At 42.7% G+C, this 23,518-nt stretch overlaps 2 protein-coding genes across 5 annotated transcripts in view; one reads left to right on the top strand and one right to left on the bottom strand.

The window, feature by feature from the left end:
* MED12L (mediator complex subunit 12L) overlaps positions 1-23,518 on the bottom strand; it is a 327,308-nt gene that overhangs the window by 202,565 nt on the left and 101,225 nt on the right. For 3 of the 4 annotated variants that reach the window (XM_058661436.1, XM_058661437.1, XM_058661439.1), the window contains 4 exons: positions 20,246-20,377; positions 17,551-17,677; positions 14,924-15,138; positions 12,088-12,264 (listed from right to left, as the gene is read on the bottom strand). In XM_058661436.1, the coding sequence (XP_058517419.1) occupies positions 12,088-12,264; positions 14,924-15,138; positions 17,551-17,677; positions 20,246-20,377 (651 nt within the window). The remainder of the gene's footprint in view (positions 1-12,087; positions 12,265-14,923; positions 15,139-17,550; positions 17,678-20,245; positions 20,378-23,518) is intronic. The other variant, XM_058661438.1, reaches the window with a different exon arrangement.
* Positions 8,240-9,727, top strand: GPR171 (G protein-coupled receptor 171). The gene has a single exon (XM_012931173.2). The coding sequence runs from the start codon at positions 8,240-8,242 to the stop codon at positions 9,203-9,205; it is 966 nt and encodes a 321-aa protein (XP_012786627.2). The 3' UTR covers positions 9,206-9,727.

Here is a 23,518-nt window from a genome sequence, read left to right as displayed (position 1 = left end):
GGACCATCCCTTTCCTTCTGTTATCATGGACTCTCTTCAAACCTTTGGGAACATCAAAGATTAGGTCTTCGCCTCATCTTTAGGAGAATCCTGCTCCACTTTCCCCAGTCCCCAGTGTCAGTCAGTTTGCAAGCATGCTTTGGCCACTCTGGTCTTCTGGGCCAGAACGGAGCACCAACAAAAGCACCTCTCTGTCCCACCTCTACCAAGAAGACAATGCTCCTGGGGACGTCACATTCCCGAGCCTAACTAGACGGTGTGAACTACACACTGTGGCAAGTTCTCAGGGCTCCTCAGCACCACTTCCACATGACCTCAAAGAGCAACAAAGTATGGTCTGGGATGGATTATGGATACAATCCATAAATATTTCCTATTAGAATTTTCCATAAATGCTTAATCACGTAAGGAAAATCTCAGGCAGGCAGTGAGAAATTCTCCAAAGAATACGTTCCTGGAAAGTAACGCCAATTTGTAAAAATGTTTTGGGTTTTGAAAAATGGGTTCAAGCCAGCTTCCTGGGAAACAGACCACAACCCTTTTCGGAGGAAACAGCATGAGTTCAAGTGACTAACAAGACGCTGGAGAACCTTCAAAGGTCCCTGCTTGGGATTTCCCCCACCGCGGGCTATGTTACAACTTGGATGGATCAGCACAGTCACACCTCCAGGGTGAAAGGAACAAGAAATGTACATTGACCTAACAACATTGTGAAGTCCATGCAAAGGCAGACAGCAAAAGCACAGGGAAAGGCTCTCAGCACTGCTTCATCCAGGCTCGTGAGTCACACGCTCCAAGGACGCACAGCCAAAACCTTTGCCTTCATCCAGGCTCAGCTCCAAGGATGCACAACCAAAACCTTTGCCTTCAAGTCATCTCCAACTGATGCAGACATGAAGTGCTAAACAACAACATCTTGGAACTCACATGTGTACATGCTGCAGGCTCAGTAGGGCTGGGCCTCTGCTGGTGACAGAGCATCCCACACTGCAGTGGCAATGCTTGCCCTGTGCAGTTCCCACCCTGCTCCTGACTAACGGATCTAGAAAGGCTCTGGAAGACAGCCCCTGTGCTGGAGCCCCTGTCATCCATGAAGGAGCTCCTGGCTCGTGGCTTTAAGCTGCCCCAGCCCGAGCTGTTGGGACCATTTAACAAGACAACCAGCATATGGAAATTTCCTTTCTCAATAAAACTCATTTTATATTCAACAACTATCCATGTAAGATCTCATTTCTTACATAACAACTATTCCCACGACAAAGATTTTAGAAACTCAAGTTTATCTCAGTTCTTCCAACTTGGGTTTCTGAAAAACAAGGTTAGTGATGACACATACTTCCTGAAACAGCAACAAAACACACCATGAAAACCACTTACCCTCTGTGAAGCAGACAGACAGAAATGACTTCTGGAAATTCAAATGGAACTCACGTAAGAAAAAAAAAAAACACTAACAGAAATAGCAAGAAAAAAAAAGTACTTCCACTATAAATGAACTGACACATAATGCTGCGTTGTCCAAGCTCAGGGTATGATGCTGTTTCACTATTAAGAGATCAGTCCTCGCTACACCAGGAAAACACCATACTCAAAACTAGGGCACTTCAGTTCTTACACACTTGCCAATCCAGACACAAAAACAAGCTCTTAACTGATTTTTACGAATAGTTTCTTTCATCGTTCAATGTTGAGAATAGCCTAAATTAAAATAGAAAAGTTAACATCTAAATTGTGTCTGTCAAAAAAAAAAACTATCAAACATCTTTAACCACATTGAAACCACTCACCACTTAGTTTAGCACCAATTCAGATCTAATCCTCACTCCTCTCTAGCCTCATGAACGTAAACTCTAATTAGAACTTCATATTTAGAAAGACTGCAGATAAGTGCATTCCTGAGCGACTCCAATAAGCAAGCACAAATACCTTAAAATATGCAGTCTTTCCTCACAATTTTATGAAAGTTAATATTCCTAACAAAAACACATCAAGTTTGAGTCGCATTTATAAGTGAACTTGCAATTTTAATAATAAATACACATACACACATGTGCATATGTGTGTGTATATATATGTATGTGTATATATACATATTTATTTATTTATTTATTTATTTATTTATTTATTTATTCCCCCCCCCCATAATGGGGCCAGCACAGTGGCATTGTAGACTGTTCTGTGTTGCTGGCATTCCATTTGGGCAACAATTCATGTCCCAGCATCTCCACTTCCAATCAAGCTCCCTTCTTACAGCCTGGGAAAGCAGTAGCAGATGGTCCAAGGCCTTGGAACCCTGCAGCCACAGAGAAGATCTGGAAGAAGCTCTGGGCTCCTGGCTTTGGCCTGACTCAGTGCTAGCCATTGTGGCCATCTGGAAAATGAACCAGCAGATGGAAAATCTCAATCGCTCTCTTGCTTTCCCTCCCTAAAACTGTCTTTCAAATGAAAACAGACTCTTTCAAAACTTTTAAATTTGGCAATAATAACCATTGCTGAAATATTGGAGGATGTCAGGTTAGCTGAAACAATCGGCCCTATCAATGGCAGTCTCCAGCTTGTCTCTGAAATCTTTATTCTGAAACATCTTTCTTTCACAAAGCTAACGCAAATGGATTCATTTTAAAGTCTGGAAATCATTTAGATTCTGAGTTTTTTTTCTTCCTTCTTATGATCTGGAAACCTAACCACTATTAGAACGAGAAAACAAAGCCATGACCCATAAAAAGGAAACAGACCCAATTCTGCTGGACAACAACTGTGCACTTACAGAACCAACTTATGATGGGAAAAATTTAACACTCCTAAAAACATGCATGGGACAAGAGTTCACACTGCCTTCGAAAGAGGCTGGTCTTGGAAAGACAGCCTTCAACTCCAGTTTCCAGTGTGGCAAATACGCTTCCCTTCAGAGACTTCTGTTCAGCTCTCCACCCTGTCAGGCGTTTAGCTACTCAGCAACCATTTGCTAACCCACAGGCTGAATAAGCATCTAGGCAAATAAGCTAAACGCACACTGCAGGGCCCCTTGACATATAATCTATTACTGATCAATATCTGACCCAATTCGCTAAGCTACTGGGGTCAAATTGATTGTAAGTCTAGACTCATAACTTGTAAAACAGATACAACATATTGTTCAAAGGAACAAAGAATGTATTGGCAAACAATATGCTCAGTATCACAACATTTTCAACTGTGTGTACATAGGCACAGAAAAATTTTTAACAGATGCACCAAAAATGTGAGCAGTTATCTCTGCAGAATGCTGTCCTCTGATATTTCCAGTTTCAAATTTTTCTACAAAAAGAGAGAGAAATATAAACCTGCTAAGCCCAAACTTGTCTGCTTTTTGCTTAAAAAATATCTCGGGCCCGGCGGCGTGGCCTAGCGGCTAAGGTCCTCACCTTGAACGCCCCGGGATCCCATATGGGCGCCGGTTCTAATCCCGGCAGCTCCACTTCCCATCCAGCTCCCTGCTTGTGGCCTGGGAAACCAGTTGAGGACGGCCCAATGCATTGGAACACTGCACCCGTGTGGGAGACCCGGAGGCGGTTCCTTGTTCCTGGCTTCGGATCAGTGCGCATCGACCCGTTGCGGCTCACTTGGGGAGTGAATCATTGGATGGAAGATCTTCCTCTCTGTCTCTCCTCCTCTCTGTATATCTGGCTTTGTAATAAAATAAATAAATCTTAAAAAAAAAAAAAAGAAAGAAATATCTCAACAGGCATTCAAAGTACACCATTTATCTAAAATCTGATTTGCTGATGAGTGCCACTATGTATACTAGAGTGATATTTACTTAAACATCTTACATATTTAAATCAATCCCTTTCAGAAATGAATGCCATCGCTTCTTGGCCTTTTGGCTAAGATTAAGTGTAGGAACGAATGCTGAAAATTCTTTTAAATTATTATCACACAGAACATATCTAGAGGAAGTTTTGCTTTTTTTTTTTTTAAGTGGAGGGGGGTGGTAAGAGGGTAAAGCAATGGTCAAACTAAAATTGTTTCTGTAAGATATACCAGCAAATCTTTATTGCTTGGGAAAGTAAAGGTAAATTTTTTAAAAAAATAAAATTTAAAAAAAAAAAAAAAACCTTCTTTAGGAGACTCTGATACAGCTCAACTAGTTGCAAGCCACAGTTTCATCTACGTCAACATGCAACATTTTAAAACCACATAAAAAGGAAAGGAAATTTTTAGTACAGCCAGCAGCTCTGCAGTGGGCCTGCCACTGCTGTGGCCAAGCCAAAGGCTCATGCTGCTCTGAAGACAGCGTACCAGCTCTGCCGAGGCTCTGGCAGGACACTCCCAGGTAAGTCTTTATCCTTCTTATACTCAAATGCTTTCCCCTGCATGGAAAATTGCTGATTTTTAATATTGAAGGCATATTAAAGAAAAAGAGCCAACTAAGTTGCTGCATAAGAGGGTACCGATTATTGATTTGACCTCTAAATAGATCCTGGCTGGGAACTACACTGAAAGCTTCCTCTGTTGATTCCACATATCTGTCTCGGAAAGGCAGCTTAACTCATACCAGACTCTGTAACGGGAAGAGCATAATTATTCGCGAACTAAACTCTGTAACTGTTAGCCTTCACATGCGACTCTTCACAATGGAGAGCAAGTCAAAGAATGGCATTCCTCTATAAACACTACAATAGGAATTTCTACTGGAACTGAGATGTACCCTAAAAATGTTTCTTATGTTGCTAGAGGACCTCAAGTTTCCACTGTCCACTAATTTAATCACAAAATATTTCTTAAGCACCTGTTTCTCATATTTGTGATAAAGAATGCAGGATGTCATAGTATAATTTAACTGGTAATCAATATAACCAAACATTTCAAATGTATGTTTTTCATAGTAATCTAGAGAGAAGTTCATTACAAAGACTGTTTATCAAATAATTTCTTTTATTAAATTATTGTTTAAATAGTAAATTATTGGAGAGATTAATAATTTGCTGATTTTACTGTCCAAACGCCCATAATAGTCTCCAACTAGGGAAAAAGACAAGAACCTGGAACTCAGAGCTAGAATTCAATCATTCTAGCATCACAGCTTCTTAGGGTATGCCTTACCAGGAAACTGCATAAAATAAGATTCTACTCAAGTGTTAGCAACAGTGGGTCCTTAAGAACATATTAGCATGCTATTATTACTAATATGCAGTATTTGAAATAAAAGTGCACAAGTTAAAAATCTTAGCATTCTGCTAAGCAAAGATAGGGATGTGATAAATATACAGTAGTTTGAAGGGGACAGAAGTGGTGGTGGTTGTTGATTTTGAAAAGCCAAATGATAGTGAAAAAAAGACAGATGTCTTTTATTTGCCAATCCACTCACCAAGGCCAGTAGCCTAGAAGTCAACCAGAGTCTTAGCCTGGTGTGTTACAGAGGCCAAAGCACTTTGAGTTGCCACCTGCTGTCTCCTAGGGTGTCACGAGCAGCAAACTGAAATTAAGCGCATATCCAGGGCTCGAACTCGCCAAATCCAACATGGGATACCAGGTATCCAAAGCATGATCATAAGGCAATCAGTGAATCGTGGAAGAGCTTGCAGGGAGAGCACAGACAAGAATGAGGCATGCAGCTTAGAAAATGATCAACAAAGATCCTAGTCCTGCTAGCTGCAAGCTGAAAACCCTGAGCAACACTCCAGAGCCACAGCTTACTCTTCTTGACCCATCTCAGGGTTGAGCTCAAGGGCACCAGTCAAGGTTCAGCGTATCCTTCCAGTCCTGCGATTTCAGCATTTCATCACATGCAGTTGCACAAGGCAGGAAGCAACTGGTCACGGAACAACCAAGATCCCACCAATCTAGACAGAACTAGAGACAGCTGGGGTGACAGCAAGAGGCTCAAAGGGAATGTAGAAAATCAGGTACAATGTATAGGACTGGAGCCAGGCTTAGTTTATACCCATAAGCATTTATACAAATATAAGCATATGCATGTGTGTGTGTGTACATATTAAAGTGAAACATCAAATAAAGGAAAATCCCAAGGCCTATGGAAATGTATCATAGAACAAATAATTAAAATTTAAGAAAAATACAGAAAGCACTAAATTTCACAGTAGTTAGCAATAGTAACCATTTCGCTTGATCAAAATATAACTCCTGACACATAGTAAACCCTTATTCAAGAGAGGCTGCTGTCATTACCAGGCTTATCACCATCACTATCATCATTATCACTAAGACAGTGTTTGAGGGAGTTTGAACAGGGTTTCGGGGATCCAACTGTGTTGGAATTTCTATCCCTGTAACAAACCAGCCATATCACCTTAGGCTCTTAACCTGTTACGTTTCGGTTCTCTCATTTAAAGCACAGATGGTAGCAACATCCTTCTCACAAGGATGATGAAAGGTTAAGTAAAAGCATGTGAAGTACTCAGCACAGCACAAGCAAAATATTTTTGTGGGATTGGAACACAATAATTCATCGACTCCAAATGTGCCCTTTAAGCAACACATTAGCTTGAGAAGTTTTATACAGATCTCTTTCATCCATTTGCATATTCACTTTTATTCCAAGATGAACATAACAGCTCCGTAAACAGTTGGGACAATTAAGACTTAGAAAAAAACCTCAAAGTTTTTTTCTTTGTTTTGTTTTGGTTTTGGCTTTTTTTTGTTTCTAAGGAAGGTTTCGAATAAAGGCTGCTTAAGTACTCATTATCAGCCACTTTCTAAATCAGCTGTTTTATTTACTGATACTTTCTTCAAGGTTGTATATCAGGTTTTTCCCACCAAAATTCAAAAAATAATCTTTTCAAGATATTGAATATTCAAAAGGAGGGCTCATACCAAAAGGCAGCAGGAGAAAAAAAGTATTTTCCTAATTTTTGTGCCATTTGCATAAAATAGTATAATTCATATGAATTATATTCTAATATTCCACACTAAAATCTTCAAAATCCAATCCAAAATAAGCTGTGTTGACAGCACACGTCGGACTGCCAGCCTCTTGAGTACTCACATGCCACGGTGACTGGGAGTGACGGCGCCGTGGCCACTGTCCTATCATTAGTACGTGGTGGCTGGGAGTGACGGCGCCGTGGCCACTGTAAAAAGCTGGAGCAAAGCAGAGTCTGGGAATATCACTTTGAGTTCAGAGTCTGATCCTGCAACTGTTTTAACTAAGAAAACAAAATTTTGGTTCCTAAAATGTTATAATATGTTATACCACAAAAGGCCTACTTTAAAAATGTATTTATTTTACTTGAAAGAGTTAGAGACAGAGAAACAGAGAGGAGAGGGAGGGAGACACAGAAGGAGGGATCTTCCATCTGCTTGATCAAATGGCCACAAGGCAAAAGGCCTACTTTTTTTTTTTTAAAGATTTGTTTGTTTATTACAAAGTCAGATATACAGAGAGGAGGAGAGACAGAGAGGAAGATCTTCCATCCGATGATTCACTCTCCAAGTGAGCCGCAATGACCGGTGCACGCCGATCCGAAGCCAGGAACCTGGAACCTCTTCCAGGTCTCCCACGCGGGTGCAGGGTCCCAATGCATCAGGCCGTCCTCGACTGCTTTCCCAGGCCACAAGCAGGGAGCTGGATGGGAAGTGGAGCGCCGGGATTAGAACCGGCGCCCATAAGGGATCCTGGGGCGTTCAAGGCGAAGACTTTAGCCGCTAGGCCACGCCGCCGGGCCCAAAAGGCCTACTTTTTAAAGATTATGCTTTAAATTCCACAGCACTGTTTTGTCACCCCCTACCTCCGCATTCCCCCATGTTGTTCTCTAGCTAAAGAAACCATCGTTATTTAAAAACAGAAGGCTTCATTGAGAGCATTTCTGCCTCAACCACAACCCTGGTTTCCTCTCTTCACTTCTCAGAATCTCAACTCACTTATCTCCCGTGCAAACTTCCAACCAAAATGTTAGCAGAAGAGCTACCAGAATGCAAAAGCACCAGGCCAACAATATTCCTCCCCAGAAAACTCCTACCAGGGATTTCCCTGAAAGCAACAAATATCAAACAATGGAAACCCCAGCTGTCCCTGCCCGAATCTTAAGATTTTCCCACAAGGTCACAGTCAGAAAAATTCACCAACCAAATCTTACCCAAGAAGCAGAAAGGCAATGCTACTTTGAATGCAAATTCTTTTATAGAGAAAAGACTGTGGTTTTAATTGCTAATGTCTCCTCCCCACTGCCCACCCCTCTTTTCTGTCTTCCAGATTCTCGGGGCTTTCTCCTTGAGAGGTGTCCCCAGGATTCCTAAGATGACGAACAGTTCATACTTCTGCCCAGTTTACAGGGATCTGGAACCATTCACGTACTTTTTTTATTTGGTTTTCCTTGTTGGGATTATTGGGAGTTGCTTTGCAGCTTGGGCTTTCATGCAGAAGAAAACAAACCACAGGTGTGTGAGCATCTACTTAATTAACTTGCTGACGGCCGATTTCCTGCTTACGCTGGCATTGCCAGTGAAGATCGTGGTCGACCTGGGAGTGGCTCCCTGGAAGCTGAGGATATTCCACTGCCAGGTAACAGCCTGCCTCATCTACATCAACATGTACCTGTCCATTATCTTCCTAGCCTTCGTCAGCATGGATCGCTGTCTTCAGTTAATACACAGCTCCAGGATCTACCGAATACAAGAGCCTGGATTTGCCAAAATGATATCGGCCGTGGTGTGGCTTATGGTCCTTCTTATTATGGTGCCAAACATGCTCATCCCTATCAAAGACATCAAGGAAAGGTCCCAAGTGGGTTGCATGGATTTTAAACAGGAGTTTGGAAGAAACTGGCATGTGCTCACCAACTTCCTATGTGTAGCAATATTTCTGAATTTCTCGACCATCATTTTGATCTCTAACTGTCTTGTAGTTCAACAACTCTACAGAAACAAAGACAATGAAAATTACCCACAAGTGAAAAGAGCTCTCATCAACATACTGTTGGTGACTGCAGGATACATCACGTGCTTTGTTCCTTACCACATTGTCCGAATCCCCTACACCCTCAGCCAGACAGAATTTATATCAGACTGTGCAACCAGGATCTCGCTCTTCAAAGCAAAAGAGGCCACCCTGCTCCTGGCTGTGTCAAACCTGTGCTTTGACCCTATCCTGTACTATCATCTCTCAAAAGCATTCCGCTTGAAAGTCACTGAGACTTTCACCTCCCTGAAGGAGACCAAGAATTTGTCTCCTGAAGACAAAGCCAGCTGTGGTGATGGCGTATGAACGGCTGAAGTTCACAGACTGCCACTTTCAACCGTCCTGGTCCACAGTTAAATGCAATTGTTGAAAGGAAAGAATGAACCGCAATAAGAAATAAAATGCAGACAACTAGCAAATGTGGACTGAATGGTAAATTGGTAAATGCAAGCTAAGCTTGTACTCTACTGACAGTGATTGATACAACTTAACCCTCATATTGCTACAAAACCCTGGAGTCTCACAGGCTTGATGTCCAACTCCCAACTCACAAGAACCCTGAAACCCAATACAGGTGCATGATATATACTCAGAAGTATTTATGATGTATTCATGTAAATGTCTAGAGACAATGTTGATTGCAAAAAATGCAAAATAATCTCCATGTAGGTAAGAAGCAAATCCTTGAGCAACATAATGTTAAAGGTCTTTATATCACTTAAATTAGAAAAAAATGCCAGATGAATGAAACTACCTATGTCTCATCTATTTTTAAATCATTTAAAACATCTCTCTACTACTCCAATTTTTAATATTTAATAACATAAAACATTTATTTATACAGAGGTCTGGAAATCTATGGTTAATTTTTAATATATTATATGTATATTTAATACATTCACCAGTACAGAAGAGGAGCTGGGATTGTGGAATAGCACGCTAAAACGCCACTAGCAAGGTCCACATTCCCTTTTGGTGTGCTGATTCCAGCACTGGCTGCTCCACTTCCAATCCAGCTCCTTGCTGGGGGGCCTAGGGGGGCAGTGGAACAAGGGCTGTGGCTTGGGCTCCTCTCACCCATCAGGGAGACCAGCATAGAGTTCCTGTGTCCTGCCTTCCCAGACACTGGACTATGAGCCAGCACACCCACTATTTCTCTCCCTCCCCCTCTCTCCGTTGCTCTGCCTTTCAAATAAATACATTGTGGTTGTTTTTTTTTTTTTTTTTTAACAAAAGTTCATGGAGAGTATGCATTATGAAAAATCATGCCTGGATTTGAAAAACTTTGCACCAAAACCGTTGTCTTTTAATTATGTTTTTCCATAAACTTTCCAAACTATCATTATATATGCTTATATTCTTTCTGTAGGTTATTAATAAAGATTTTTTTTAACCACATTCTTACATTCTTCTCTAACGCACAAGGGGTCAGATTTTCCTTTCATTTCAGGAAGGGACTAGACTAGACCATTGCCACTGTCAAAGTCATGTTAGCAAGATCTTTCTACATTTAAAGACTGCTTTTTTCTAAAACTAAAAACTCTAACTTACAATGTCACCAACACATTTCCTAAGTTTGAAATGAGCAAATAATTGAGAAAATGTACAAAATGCTTCTCACAGAGCTTATGGTCAGTGCTGGACACATTCTAGCTGGTTGGTAGTGATGCCAGGAACTCCTGGGCAGCATCACATATCTGACTTGGGACAATTTACTAAGTGTCAGGCTACCACAAGGTTTAAGCCCCTGTCAGCATTCTAAGAACACAAGGTAATTGATGGGCCAAGACACTAAGCTTGCATCAGCATACACACCATACACAACATATAACCACTTTTCTAACTTTTAGTTCTCTCTTGGTTGTCACTCACAAGAATCACACGTATGAGATCCAGGGGAACGTTCAGAACTATTTTTAACCATATTCTTATGTTGTCCTTCCACGCATAAGATGCTACTCAGATGTTATCCATTTTGTAAAGAACAGGGCTAAACTCTCAAGAGCATTCCAATGTCAGTGTTAGTTAGCATGTATGTTTATGTCCCCTGCTGATGGCTTCTTCTGAATCACCCTCATGGGAAGAGGCCTTCCAACACCAGTTGCCCAAGAAGTGCCATTAAAAACTGTATATTACAACATCAGTTTTTCAACGGTTGTTTCATTGCTATGCAGACAAGTAATGTCATTGACAGATTAGGTTATTGGAAATCATTCTAAGTAAGTGCATGGACCTTGCAATGAGAAACTCCAGTGAGTGGCTGCCCATCAAGGTCACGTGAACAGCAGAACAATCAGCTGGTGCTTCCTGCACCAGTAAGACAGCCAGGCGCACAGAGAGGGGTGTGCAGGGGCACACCTCTCCCAGACAGAGGAGAGGAAAACCCGCCAGAAGCTTCAGCACCTTTTTATTTTTGCTCCACTTACCTTCCCCTTGAACTTTTTTCCTTTGGAGAATAATTTGAGATTTTCAGGAAAGTAACAAACACAGAATTCTCAAACATTACATTTAGTCACTTCTCAAGTGCAATGCATGGCACAGTTACTGTCCATTAGTCAAAACTGAATTTCCAGCCAAGCATTCACCGTGTGTTATCCAGTTCCTAAATTCAACAGGTCCAAATCCATCTGGCATACAACCTCTTCTGCAAAAATCCACCTGTTTTCTCAACCAGACAGCCTCTTCCCCTTACAGCTTTCATTTTGTACATGTGATGGGCCAGGGAGGCCACTGTTGGCCTTCCAGTCAGCACAGGGATTTTTACTCATTACTGCATTTATGGGAGTGCCTGTCATTTGATAGACACGGTTCTCCCTCCTAGATTATTCATCCTTCCTGTTCCCCCAAAATTCTTACTCATCTGTATAATACCAAAAGTTCCAAGGGCTTTCAAACAGATATAAGAAAACACATTGATCATCATCTACAGTAACTAAAATGCTCTTGATAAAAGAACGCTAATACAACAAACTTGGTTAAATCTATCCAGTCACTGAGAGCACAGCAAAAATTCAAACTACCTTGGTACATGCACTGTTTGATCAGATATACAACAAAAGCAGCAGCAAATACAAAAGCTTACCTGCTATCACTATATATCAGTTAGGAAGGTGTTGGGGCAATCTGGCATCCAAAGGTGAATCATCTTGAAGTAATCAAGGTATAAAATGATTGCAGCAGGAACTTACCAGAGGTATAGGAAAATGTGTTGCATACTGCAGGTGACGCAGGAGGTCATAATTAGATGGAAAGATTAATTCCCTCGGTTTTTCCCTCTTCGCCAACTTGTCACCGTTAACTGACATTCTTCTGGCCAAGGAAGGGTTAGCATTCTCACAGGTGTCTCCAGGCATCGGAGAAAAGATCTAAGTCATGTAAAACAAACATTAGAGATTGTAAATGAGAGAGAGCAGAATCAAACAGTGTGATACACAGCAGAACCTAAAACACCTAAGACACCCATACACTATCACCTTTCAATCATCACTAAGCAAACAACATGAAGAAATGGTGTTGCTTTCCACACAGTTCACATTCACATCAGGGAATGTCTAGCAATATCATCCCCTATTTTTGAAGATGAGGAAATGAAAACTCTACACAACAAGAAATTTATCTATGCTGCTAGAAGACCAGGAATTATAAGCAGCCATACAGATAAGTCTTATTCAGGGGCTGTACTTCCTACGAAAGCACACACGTAACAGTCACTGATCAACAAGACCTATGAGTGACAGACATGAAGGGCTTCGGCTGAACCCCATGCAGTATGGTTCTGATGAAGAGCTGTGCACTGACATTCATGAGAATATCCATTTTAATTACCCAGAGATTAGGTAGAAAAATGAATATCTAACAAGTACAACACCGTGAGAGCCATCTTTCAGCAAATGAGCATGGCTGTACATGTGAAGGTGCATTCACAGGCTCCCAGGATAATGATCTTAAAATGAACAAAAAAGTCAGTCAACCAAGACAGTCAACTTGTCCGCCAGTGTTATACAAAGGCAGCAAAGCAATCCGAACGAAGATGACCCAAACCAAGACAGCCCACATGATAAGTGATATGACAACCGTCCTCAAGGTGGAGTATGATAGGATCACATTTACATCACAAAAGCACGAGTCATTCTGGGATAGACGTGGGGCAAGCAACAGAAGCACTGAGACAAGTTGGGGTGGCAGTAGGTGGGTTAGTTGTTAAGAAAGAATCAAAGGTTGAAACCTACTGGAAATTCCGAACCAAAGTCAGTTTTAAAGTCATTCTTGTCTACTTCATCAAAAATGTTAGTGGTTCCTAAGTCAATGCCCATGTGCGCCATGATACTCTGTTCCTGGCAATCACCAGAGAAAGCATGTTACATTCAAACTGCAGGGAAGAAGCGGAAACTGAAACACCACAGCAAGACTTTTAGCCAGTTGTGTCTTCGCTTGTCTTTCTCCCCACCACCGAGGCCCAAAGCGAGAGGAAGCGTTACAGCGTGCATTGCTTGGAGTCACATTCCTTGCCCTCATGATGAGGAAGTCAGGAAGAGCACAGAAAAGCCCTGCCTCCCATTATCACCATCCCCGTTGGCTCGCATAATGCTCAACAGCCTGTCTTGGCAGAAAAAAAAAATCTAAAATCTAAACTTACGCTTAATGTATATGATATCCTGGGGGAGAGGGGGAAGGATGTTTTGATGGTAAATAAAAAAGGAAAAGGAAAAATAAAAGTTTAAGAAGCATGTAAGCATGTAGAAGGGCTTAAAAGTATTTATATGTAACATATTTTTAAAACCATACTCTAATTGGAAAATAAAAAAATCTTTAGACTAAAAAGGATGAATCTAAGTTCACAATTCTAAAATGCTGGATTTTTTCAAATTACGGGTGTAGCCAGGTATTAAAAAGTATTTGAACAGTATGTGTCCTTATGTAAGGGACTGTCACAAACCCTCCTCATTTTCTGCTATTTTAGTTACTACTTGCATCTATTTTAACTTGAAAATTTCACTGAATACCTAACAAAGTCCACGGTATCGGGATCTGGCAGAAAATGATGCAATCACAAAGCACAAAATGCTTTGGTGAAAAGAACAACTCCGCCACAGTTTAAGAAACAGACTGAATGGTGAATCAGTTGAAACGAAAGAGGGTACTTCCTGACACAGGCCATATGCCAAAGGGTAATTAAGTGACAGGTGACACGCTGGGGGAAAGACTCCTGAGCAAAAGACGCCATTCTTCGATGCAATATTAAAGGTAAACTGGAAGGTGGAAAAATCTAAAACGAGAGACATAAAAGGGATTCTTTAAAAAGCTGAAGGAAAATTCATGTTATGAAAATACCATATGTCGGGCCCGGCGGCGTGGTCTAGCGGCTAAAGTCCTCGCCTTGAAAGCCCCGGGATCCCATATGGGCCCCGGTTCTAATCCCGGCAGCTCCACTTCCCATCCAGCTCCCTGCTTGTGGCCTGGGAAAGCAGTTGAGGACGGTCCAAAGCTTTGGGACCCTGCACCCGCGTGGGAGACCCGGAAGAGGTTCCAGGTTCCCGGCTTCGGATCGGCGCGCACCGGCCCGTTGCGGCTCACTTGGGGAGTGAAGCAGTGGACAGAAGATCTTCCTCTCTGTCTCTCCTCCTCTGTGTATATCTGGCTGTAATAAAATGAATAAATCTTTAAAAAAAAAAAAAAAAAAAAAAAAAAAGAAAATACCATATGTGGACCTCAGAAATCTTGCCGCAAAATTAACTGATCTTTTCATACGCTTTCTTCGAACCTTATGAAGAATTCTGGTGCAGTCCCAAACCCTGAAGAATTGCATGGGCTATTAAATCCTTTCATAGTCATAGTCATATAGTTGCCAATGGGAAATTCTGGACGTCATAAATTACAATGCACGTGTTTTTTCTCTGTGAAAAGCAATGATCCAACTAGCTCTGCAGCCACGATCTCCCACCCACCACCAAATCATCAACCAAGAAGTGATTCCCCAGCAGGGCTTTGGGTCGGGGAGGTGAGACAGCTCCTGCAGCGCCATACCTCCATTTTCACATCATGGTCCTTCGTATAGTGTTCTTCCACATTCTCCCCCGCTGGTGACCGTGGCCGGGTGGAGGCGCTGACGGACAGGTCTCCCCGCGAGATGAGTGTGCACATGTAGGCGTCGTGGGAGAAGACGTCGTGGCGGATGAACTCACAGAAGAGCAGCACCAGGTTCACAAACTCCACCTTTTCACATTCACTGTTGGGATCCGCTGTGGAGATAGGAGCTTGCTCAGGCATTCCGTGTGCCACGGGGAAGGCAGCTGCTGAGTAAGGCTGGAGGGCATTTTCCCAGTTTCCTGGGAGACTGGCTGAGGCAATAGTACTTGAGGCAGAGCTGAGTGGTGGGTTTGGATGGTCCGACTCAGACACAGAACCAGTTCCCAGAAAGTGCTCATTGAATGGTGAATGATCGCTTACGTGATAAGCTAAGAAAAATTCAGGTTAAGGAGAAGAAAATGGGGTTATACTACCATCTTCCGGTTTTACTACTAAGAGATTTGGTGGCTGTTTTAATGTCTGAAGCACATTTGTGCATTTGGGGGTAGATATGTCCCTTTTCTCCAAAGGAAACCTCATAGTAAAGCTGCAACTTGATTGGCCAATGAAATAAAAAAACAGCGAAAATTCGGGGAAGATAGGATTAAAAAGAACACAGGGATGGAGTGTTGCAGTCCTGTCTTCCACATCACTCACTGTGCGACTTGCTGCGCTGAAACTGCACTCTGAAACTTTCTGTATGTACTGTTGGGATAAGTTCACAGATTCCTCATGCTTTGCCTGTCAGGCTCAATCTCTGGCACTTATTCACAAGAACCAAATGGAGACAAACAGCTCCATCCAGTGAGCAGGAGGCTCCAAGTTTCTTCCCGCTCCCTGTACTTCCCCCTGCGACCCAGCCTCTACCCAGAGGAACAACGAACAGTTCTGGGGCTGGGAAGGCCACGGCAAATGTGCATATCCCCAGGGGAGAACATCAGTGGGAACCGCTCCCTTCCATACCTGTACATTCAGCAACTGGGGTCTCCTCGGCTCTTCCTGCTCCCTCATCCAAGCAATCGCCAGCCTAGAAAACTACTAACTACATCAAACACCCTGTCCTTCTCCCACCCTCAGCCTCAGGCCTCCTCAAATGACTCCGGCAATAAGGATGGGCTGATTTAACTCTGCTCTCTGCTGTGATTCTATCTGCATCTGAGATCCTCTCGGCTGCCTTTCAGCATGTGGAGGACATGGGGTAAGCATTTAGAGCGGTGGTTACGATGCCTGGACCCCGTATCAGAGTGTCTGCTTCAAGTCCAGCTAAACTTACAACTCCAGCTCCCTACAAGCACATCCTGGGAGGCAGCAGGCGATGGTTCAAGTACAAGGTCCTTGCCACCCACCCACATGGGAAACCTCAGTTAAGCTCCTGGTCCTTAGCTCTGGCCTCATCCCAGGCTTGCCTACATATCTCTGTCTCCATCTCTCTCTCTCCAATCCATATAAAACGTAAAATTAATTTTTTTTCATTTTCACAGGAAAAAAAAAGAAAATCAAATCTACATAATTCACACAAGTGACTAGAAATCATTTCACAGGGCCTGGCGGAGTGGCCTAGCCGCTAAGGTCCTCGCCTTGAACGCCCCAGGATCCCATATGGATGACGGTTCTAATCCCAGCAGCTCCACTTCCCATCCAGCTCCCTGCTTATGGCCTGGGAAACCAGTCGAGGACGGCCCAAAGCTTTGGGACCCTGCACCCGTGTGGGAGACCAGGAAGAGGTTCCAAGTTCCCGGCTTCGGATCAGCACAGCACCAGCCGCTGTGCTCACTTGGGGAGTGAATCATCGGACGGAAATCTTCCTCTCTGTCTCTCCTCCTCTCTGTATATCTGATTTTGTAATAAAAATTAGAAAATCTTAAAAAAAAAGATATTATTTTACAGAAATTATTTCACAGAAAATTGGTGTAGGCCCCGGTCTCCCAAGGGTTAACTCCACAGCTTACCTTGTTTCTAAGGGGTAACAGAATGGGCAGTCTTGGCCTGATACATTTAGCCCCTGGCTTGAATGCAAGTTACTCTTCCCTGTTTCCCCTTTGTTAAGATGTCCCCAGGGGAGCTTAGGAGTTGCTTGAGCATTGGGATAATACTGGGAGCAACTAGGCAGACTATAAAAGATGCAGGCTGACCCCAAATAAACGCATTCTGTTTGCAAGAGTGATCCACTGCGTGTTGTCATGTGTTGTCTTTTTTTAACCCTAGTCCCTCCGCTCAGCAAATTGGAAATTTAAACCACTACACAGAAAGAGAATTTGTTACAATTTAAAAATAAAGGTCAGAAGAGCTTAGCTACTTTATTTTGGCACAAAAAGATTTTAAGAGGAGAAATGAATATACCAAAAGGAAAGGAGTAAAATGACTTACTTTTCAAACTATTGAAATCTGGAAATTTTAGAGTCTTTGAAGATTAACACATTCTAAAATAGCCTGAAAAGAAATGACACTAAATTTTGCTCAGTAAAACACATATCATAGCCAGTGACAAGAACCTTAGGTGACATGTAGACAAAAAAATTTTTTTGGTTCATAAAAAGATGAATCACTTATTTAAGATGCAGAAGCAAAGAGCTTTCTTTACTTACACAAAGAGGGTGCCTGTGTATCCAAAAATCTAAGTAGAACATTCTGGAAAACAGGCAAACTAGAACCAGCAAGAGAGGCTGAAGAAACAGATTCCTTTTCATCCAGGACTTCAGAGTCTCCACATCTCTAAGGATGAAACAATAAAGCAAAGTTAATTACAGAGGCGAAATAGTCGCTATGCAACTTGATTTTGCTAGCTTTTTATTAGCATTTAACTTCTCAACTAAAACAGGTAAAGCTGAAGTTTTTACACTTATTTGTAATATACAAAAGTAAATGTAAATATCTGATAAGGAAAACTACAGAACACTTCAAATGGTATCAAGCAACATCCCTAAAAACATTATCCATGTGAAATACAAACACAACATCAAATATACAAACGTAACACAATAAACCATTTACAGTCCCTATACAAAACTGCCCAAACAAGTGAAGTTATCTCAGTATTTAAATAGCTCATGATGGACTGTATGTAACCTAGGAAATATCTTATTCTTTCTGGTCTCTGGGCTTTTGTTAGGAGGTTGTTATATGTGTGCTGGAATAAGTATGGCATCCAATGAGAAAGCTAAGGCAATCCTCTAAGAACATTCTTTCATTCATCTGCCATCCTTCACCACTAAGTTCCCTGGGACCTGCAGAATCTCCACAATTCTCCACGCACACACACTGTATGTCTACAGAGGCTGTTCACTTCCACATTCGTAAAGATAGAACTTACCAGAAAATCAAAGAAACAGCTTAAGAGCTGTCAGCGCCTCACTTTCTATTCTTTGCTGTATTGCTTTGCTCTTTCCCATTTTCATTATTTGTTCGCTCTTCAACATTAAGGTTAGCATCTTAAAATACTATTTCATCGAGCTACACACTATTGGCAAAGGAAGTTTTGCCAATGGTAATGCTCAATAGAAATAAATGTCCTTAAATACCTCTGAAAGAAAACATTTTTAGACAAGTATACTTGTAGGTCTGTTAAAATTACCAAGCTATCTGCATGGGAACTTTCTCTGACAGGGCTCTGTATGTCTCTGTGTGTGTGTTTAGGTACATGTACATGTTTTCTAGAATACAGAAAGGACAAAACCAACAGAGAATGAACAATGTGAAATGTTTGAAAAATTTAATCCCTGCAGGCTACTCACTGCAAATCACCAAAGGACAGACTATCTTTCCCACAGTGCAGAAAGGAGCAAAGGAAGGCTTTTCCTCATTTGCACACTGAGCAGCAAGCCACTGTTTATACCTAAACATCAGCTCTTCAAACCCCAGTTCCCTCAGAATGATCTTTCATTTCTTTTTCCTTTCTGAACAAAAGGAGAAGCATGTCTTTCCACTTTCTCTAACAGCTTCACAGGAAGCCGAGAGAGGCTCAGCCACATGGCCAGCTGAGTGTTCAACAACTCCTGCGGCTCACAGCCTCGCAACATCTCCTAAGCTGCAGGAGCTACTCCGGGTGCTGGTACAGGCACCATTTTGGGTGCCACTGAACAGGATGGGCTAGGCCCCAGCTCTCAAGCTTACATTGTGAACAGATGGGAGGCACCAAATAATAAGCAAAGGCACACTAGCATGTATCACTTTGAAGAAAGTATAACAGCAATTGGAGAAATAGTGCTTCGGTGGTGGCGGGGTGCCTTCACTTCCAATCACGTGATGAAGGAAGGCCTCCCAGAGGCGACGCAGGCTAACCACGGGAGCTGGACAGGCAGCGCCACTCCTGACCGGGAAAGACCTCAAAACAGCTGTTAAAGAAGGGCCAGCCGAGTGATCTGCCAGAGGAACAGGATGAACAGGGCGTGGAATCAAAGAAGGCCTCGTGTCGCTAAAGGGACAGACAAGATGGTTGGAGTTAATAACGTAGGGGCACAGAAAAGTAAGATGAGATCAGGGTGGAGCAGGGGCAGGCCAGCAGAACCAGCACAAGTGAGCGTATGTAGATCAGTAAAGGAGCCCCAACGAGGAACCAGGGGAGCTGTGTGCCCTGGGACAGGTCACTGGGGCTGCTGAACAGCGCATGGTGGAGAACAGGACAGGAAGCAAACAGCAGAGGCAAAGAGACTCAGAGCTCATCCAGAGGAGGGAAACAGGGGCCTGGGAGACCTCGGGTGCTCTCTGAAGCTGTCCCTCTACCATCTGGCAAGAAAGACTTCCCATCAGTAAAAGCTAACGTTGATGAAACAGCTCTGGTTTCTGTTTTTAGGTGTTTTTTTTTTTTCTCCTCCATGATTTCCTTGTGCTATTTCAGTAACTCTCTGGAGCCAAAGTGTAATCTCAAAGAAGACACATTGGGATGAATAATCTCATAATCTTAACTGCCACTGAAAATACTTAAAAACTCACTAAAATATTATGCAACTTCACATCTCCTAACAGTTGGTCTAGACTGTGTACCTTTCTGTGTCTATGTGTATTTGTTTTGTGTTTTTCAGCCTCATAAGATTTCTTTGTTCTAGATCAAATGTTCAAGTTTCCTTTTAAGAAGACACATTTCATCTGGTTCAGAACACTTTGCGGTTATCTATCTCAAGAGGCCCAAAGATGCAGTACTCTTTATGTGGATTTATTATACAGCCTCCATTTTCTCCCGAGACAAAAAGACCACAAGAAGGGTAAGTGGCAGGTTATCCTTGCCCTGCCAACGGCACTTTGAAATCACGACGTGCACTGGACAAGGAGCCACACTGAACCCACCTCGGCCTCGATTTCGGCTTGCCTCTTCTCCAGGAGTTTGGCCACTGCCATGGCCCTGTGTTTGCCTGAGCGCTTGCAGCTCACAGCCCACTCACACAGCAGCGTCACCACAGCTTCGTCGTTGGGGGCAACCTAGTGACCAAGAGAAATGGGGACCAAGCAGATCAATCACGCAAAAAGGTCAAAAAGTAAGCCATGGAGTTTCGAAGGCATTAAAGATTTTTTACCCCTTTATTTTTTCACAGGTTTACAAAGTACATCCAAATCACTTTTAACTGCAATATACAAACTTCGTCATTCATAAGGAAGGAAATTGGAGTTTTGTTAAGAAAGCTACACTTACAAAGGGCTATAAACAAGTCCCACAAACGTGTCAGAAAGTACTCCATGGTTAACACTCAAAAGCTTTTACTCACAGAACATCCACCTGAACTCCTACAAAGACGGGACCCAGTCCTGGGAAATGACTAACATAAAACATCAAAGCATTAAAAATATATAGATTAAAATCAGAAGGGAAAGGAATGCCAATTAAACTCACAGGTGACCTCTCACAGGAAACTCTACAAGCAAGAATAGAGAACATATTCCAGATTCTAAAAGCAAAAAATTGTCAGCACAAGATAACATGCCCAGAAAAACTTTCCTTTGTTTTTGAAATGAAATAAAATTTTTCCACAGTGAAGTTAAAAGAATATGCCTCTTCCAAACCTGTCCTACAAATGATACTCAAAAATGTTCTCTTGAAAGAGAAAAGGAATAGTATCCACCAAAACCAAAGGCAAATGCAAAGAACATTCCAGTAAAATAACAGAGGACTAAATCAATGAACAACCCATTGCTAAAATGACAAGACCAAATTACCACCCATTCATATTAATCCTGTATGTAATGGCTTAAACTCAATCAAACGGCATAGATTAGTAGACTGGATTAAACAAAACCCATCTATTTGTTGCCTACAGGAAACACATTTCCCCAACAAAGATCAGTGGAAACTAGATCTCATGGATTTTGATTTTTTTTTTGCTAGTTTTTTTTTAAGATTTATTTATTTTTATTACAAAGTCAGATATACAGAGAGGAGAAGAGACAGAGAGGAAGATCTTCCGTCTGATGATTCACTCCCCAAGTGAGTGCAGCGGCCGGTGCTGTGCCAATCCGAAGCCAGGAGCCAGGAACTTCCTTCAGGTCTCTCCCATGGATGGGAATAACACAAAATCACCCAACAGTCGCAATTATAAAAAAGGCACTGAATCCAAATCTCTCTACAGAGCCCTGGATGCAGATGACACTTATTATCAGGTTCTAGTATCCAATGGTCTCATAGTCTGTCTGTCTGTCTGTTTAAAATGTCCTTGCTGGGGCCATGGAAATGGTTCAATTGGCTAATCCTCTCTCTGCAAGTGCCAAGACTCCACAGGGGAGCTGGTCCATGTCCCAACTGCTCTACTTCCCTTCCAGCTCCCTGCTTGTGCCCTGGGAAATCAGAGAAGGATGGTCCCAAAGCCTTGTGCACATGCACCTGCATGGAAGACCTGGAAGAAGTTTCTGGCTCCCGGCTTCAGCTCAGCTCCAGCTGTTTTAGTCTTTTGTGAGGTGAACTTGCATACGGAAGATCTTTGTCTCTCCTGTTTATAATCTACCTTTCCAAAAAAAAATTAATAAATATTTCTTTAAAAAGTCCTTGCCCTGATTTTACTAAAATTAATTCACTACGCAGAAGGAGTGGTAGAGCTGACTGACAGGGACCCTGACCATGAGAATCACAAGGTTGGGGTGAGCGCTATGGTGCAACAGGTTAAGCCGACTACGACTTGGCATCCTGTAGGGGCGCTGGTTGGAGTAACAGCTGCTCCACTTTCAGGCAGCTCTCTCTCTATGGCCAGGGAAAGCTGTGGAAGCTAGCCCAACTGCTTGGGTCCCTGCACCCATGTGAGACATCTGGAAGCAGCTCTGCTCTATGGCTTCACAGTACAGAGAGTGCCATTTGTCATTTGGGTTCTGAACAGGTGGATGAAAGAGCTCTCCTCTGTCTCTTTCTCTTTGTAATTGTGCCTTTTGAATAAATAAATAAGAAAAGGAAAAAGGAAAGAGAAAGGAAAAGGAAAAGGGAAAGGAAGGGAGGAAGGAAGGTAGGTAGAAAGAGGGAAAGAAGGAGGGATGGTGGGAAGGGAAAGAGGGAGGGAGGAAGGAAGGTAGATTCCAGGCCTTGAGCAAAATGTAAGCACCAGCTGGATACAGTCCTTAGAATAACTGCAGCCCCCTTAAGCATCATCATAATTCCAAAAAGGACAAGGTATCACCAAGCAACCCGAGAAGGATCACAAGCACCATGGACTATCCGGACCCCCCCGACATGAGCTCAACTCGCAACCTCTCTCAAACCGACGTTCAGTCAGTAAGGCTTCACCCCAAACCCTCGGAGAGCCCAGGAGTTAAGAGGTAACTGCCTGGCCCCTTTGTGAGAGCCCAGGAGTTAAGAGGTATCTGCCTGGCCCCTTGCTCTGAGATTTGCAATAAACACCTGTCTTCCACCTCCCTAGGGTCAGTAATAAGCTTCCTGTGCATCAAGCAAAAAACTACATGGTGAGGGCGGGGGGTGGGGGGAAGGTGGAGGTCCAAGGACTTATTTTACAGAAACAAAAAACTAAAACCTTGGGGCTGCAGTTTGGCTCAGCAGGTTGAGCCATGGCCTGTGACACAGACATCCCATGGGACACTGGTTCTAGCCATGCTGCTCTGCTTCCAATCCATTCTCTGTTAGTACACACTTGACCCATGTGAGAAACCTCGGAGTTCTGGGCTTCTGCGTTCCACTTGGTGCAGCCACAGGCATGATGGCCATTTGGGGAGTGAACCACAAGGTGGAAAATCTCAACTCTCTCTCTGCCTTTCAAATAAATAAACCTTTTCAGCCCTGCGCAATAGCCTAGTAGCTAAATCCTCACCTTGCAACCGCCAGGATCCCATATGGGTGCAGTATGTATCCCGGCTGCTCCACTTCCCTTCCAGCTGCCTTCCTGTGGCCTGGGAAAACAGTACAGGATAGTTCAAAAGCCTTGGGACTGTAAACCCGCGTGGGAGACCTGGAGAATGCTCCTGGCTTCAGATTGGCTCAGCTCAGGCTGTTAAGACCACTTGGGGAGTAAACCAACGAATGGAAGATCTTTCTGTCTCTCCTCCTCTCTGTATCTGCCTCTCCAATTAAAAGAAAAAAAACTAATAAAATAAATCTTTAAAAATGCTCTTTTAAAAAAATACAGTAGTTGG

The sequence above is a fragment of the Ochotona princeps genome, chromosome 3 (genome assembly GCF_030435755.1).
Source record: "Ochotona princeps isolate mOchPri1 chromosome 3, mOchPri1.hap1, whole genome shotgun sequence".
In the NCBI taxonomy this organism is placed as follows: domain Eukaryota; kingdom Metazoa; phylum Chordata; class Mammalia; order Lagomorpha; family Ochotonidae; genus Ochotona; species Ochotona princeps.
This window is presented reverse-complemented; position numbering and strand designations above follow the sequence as displayed.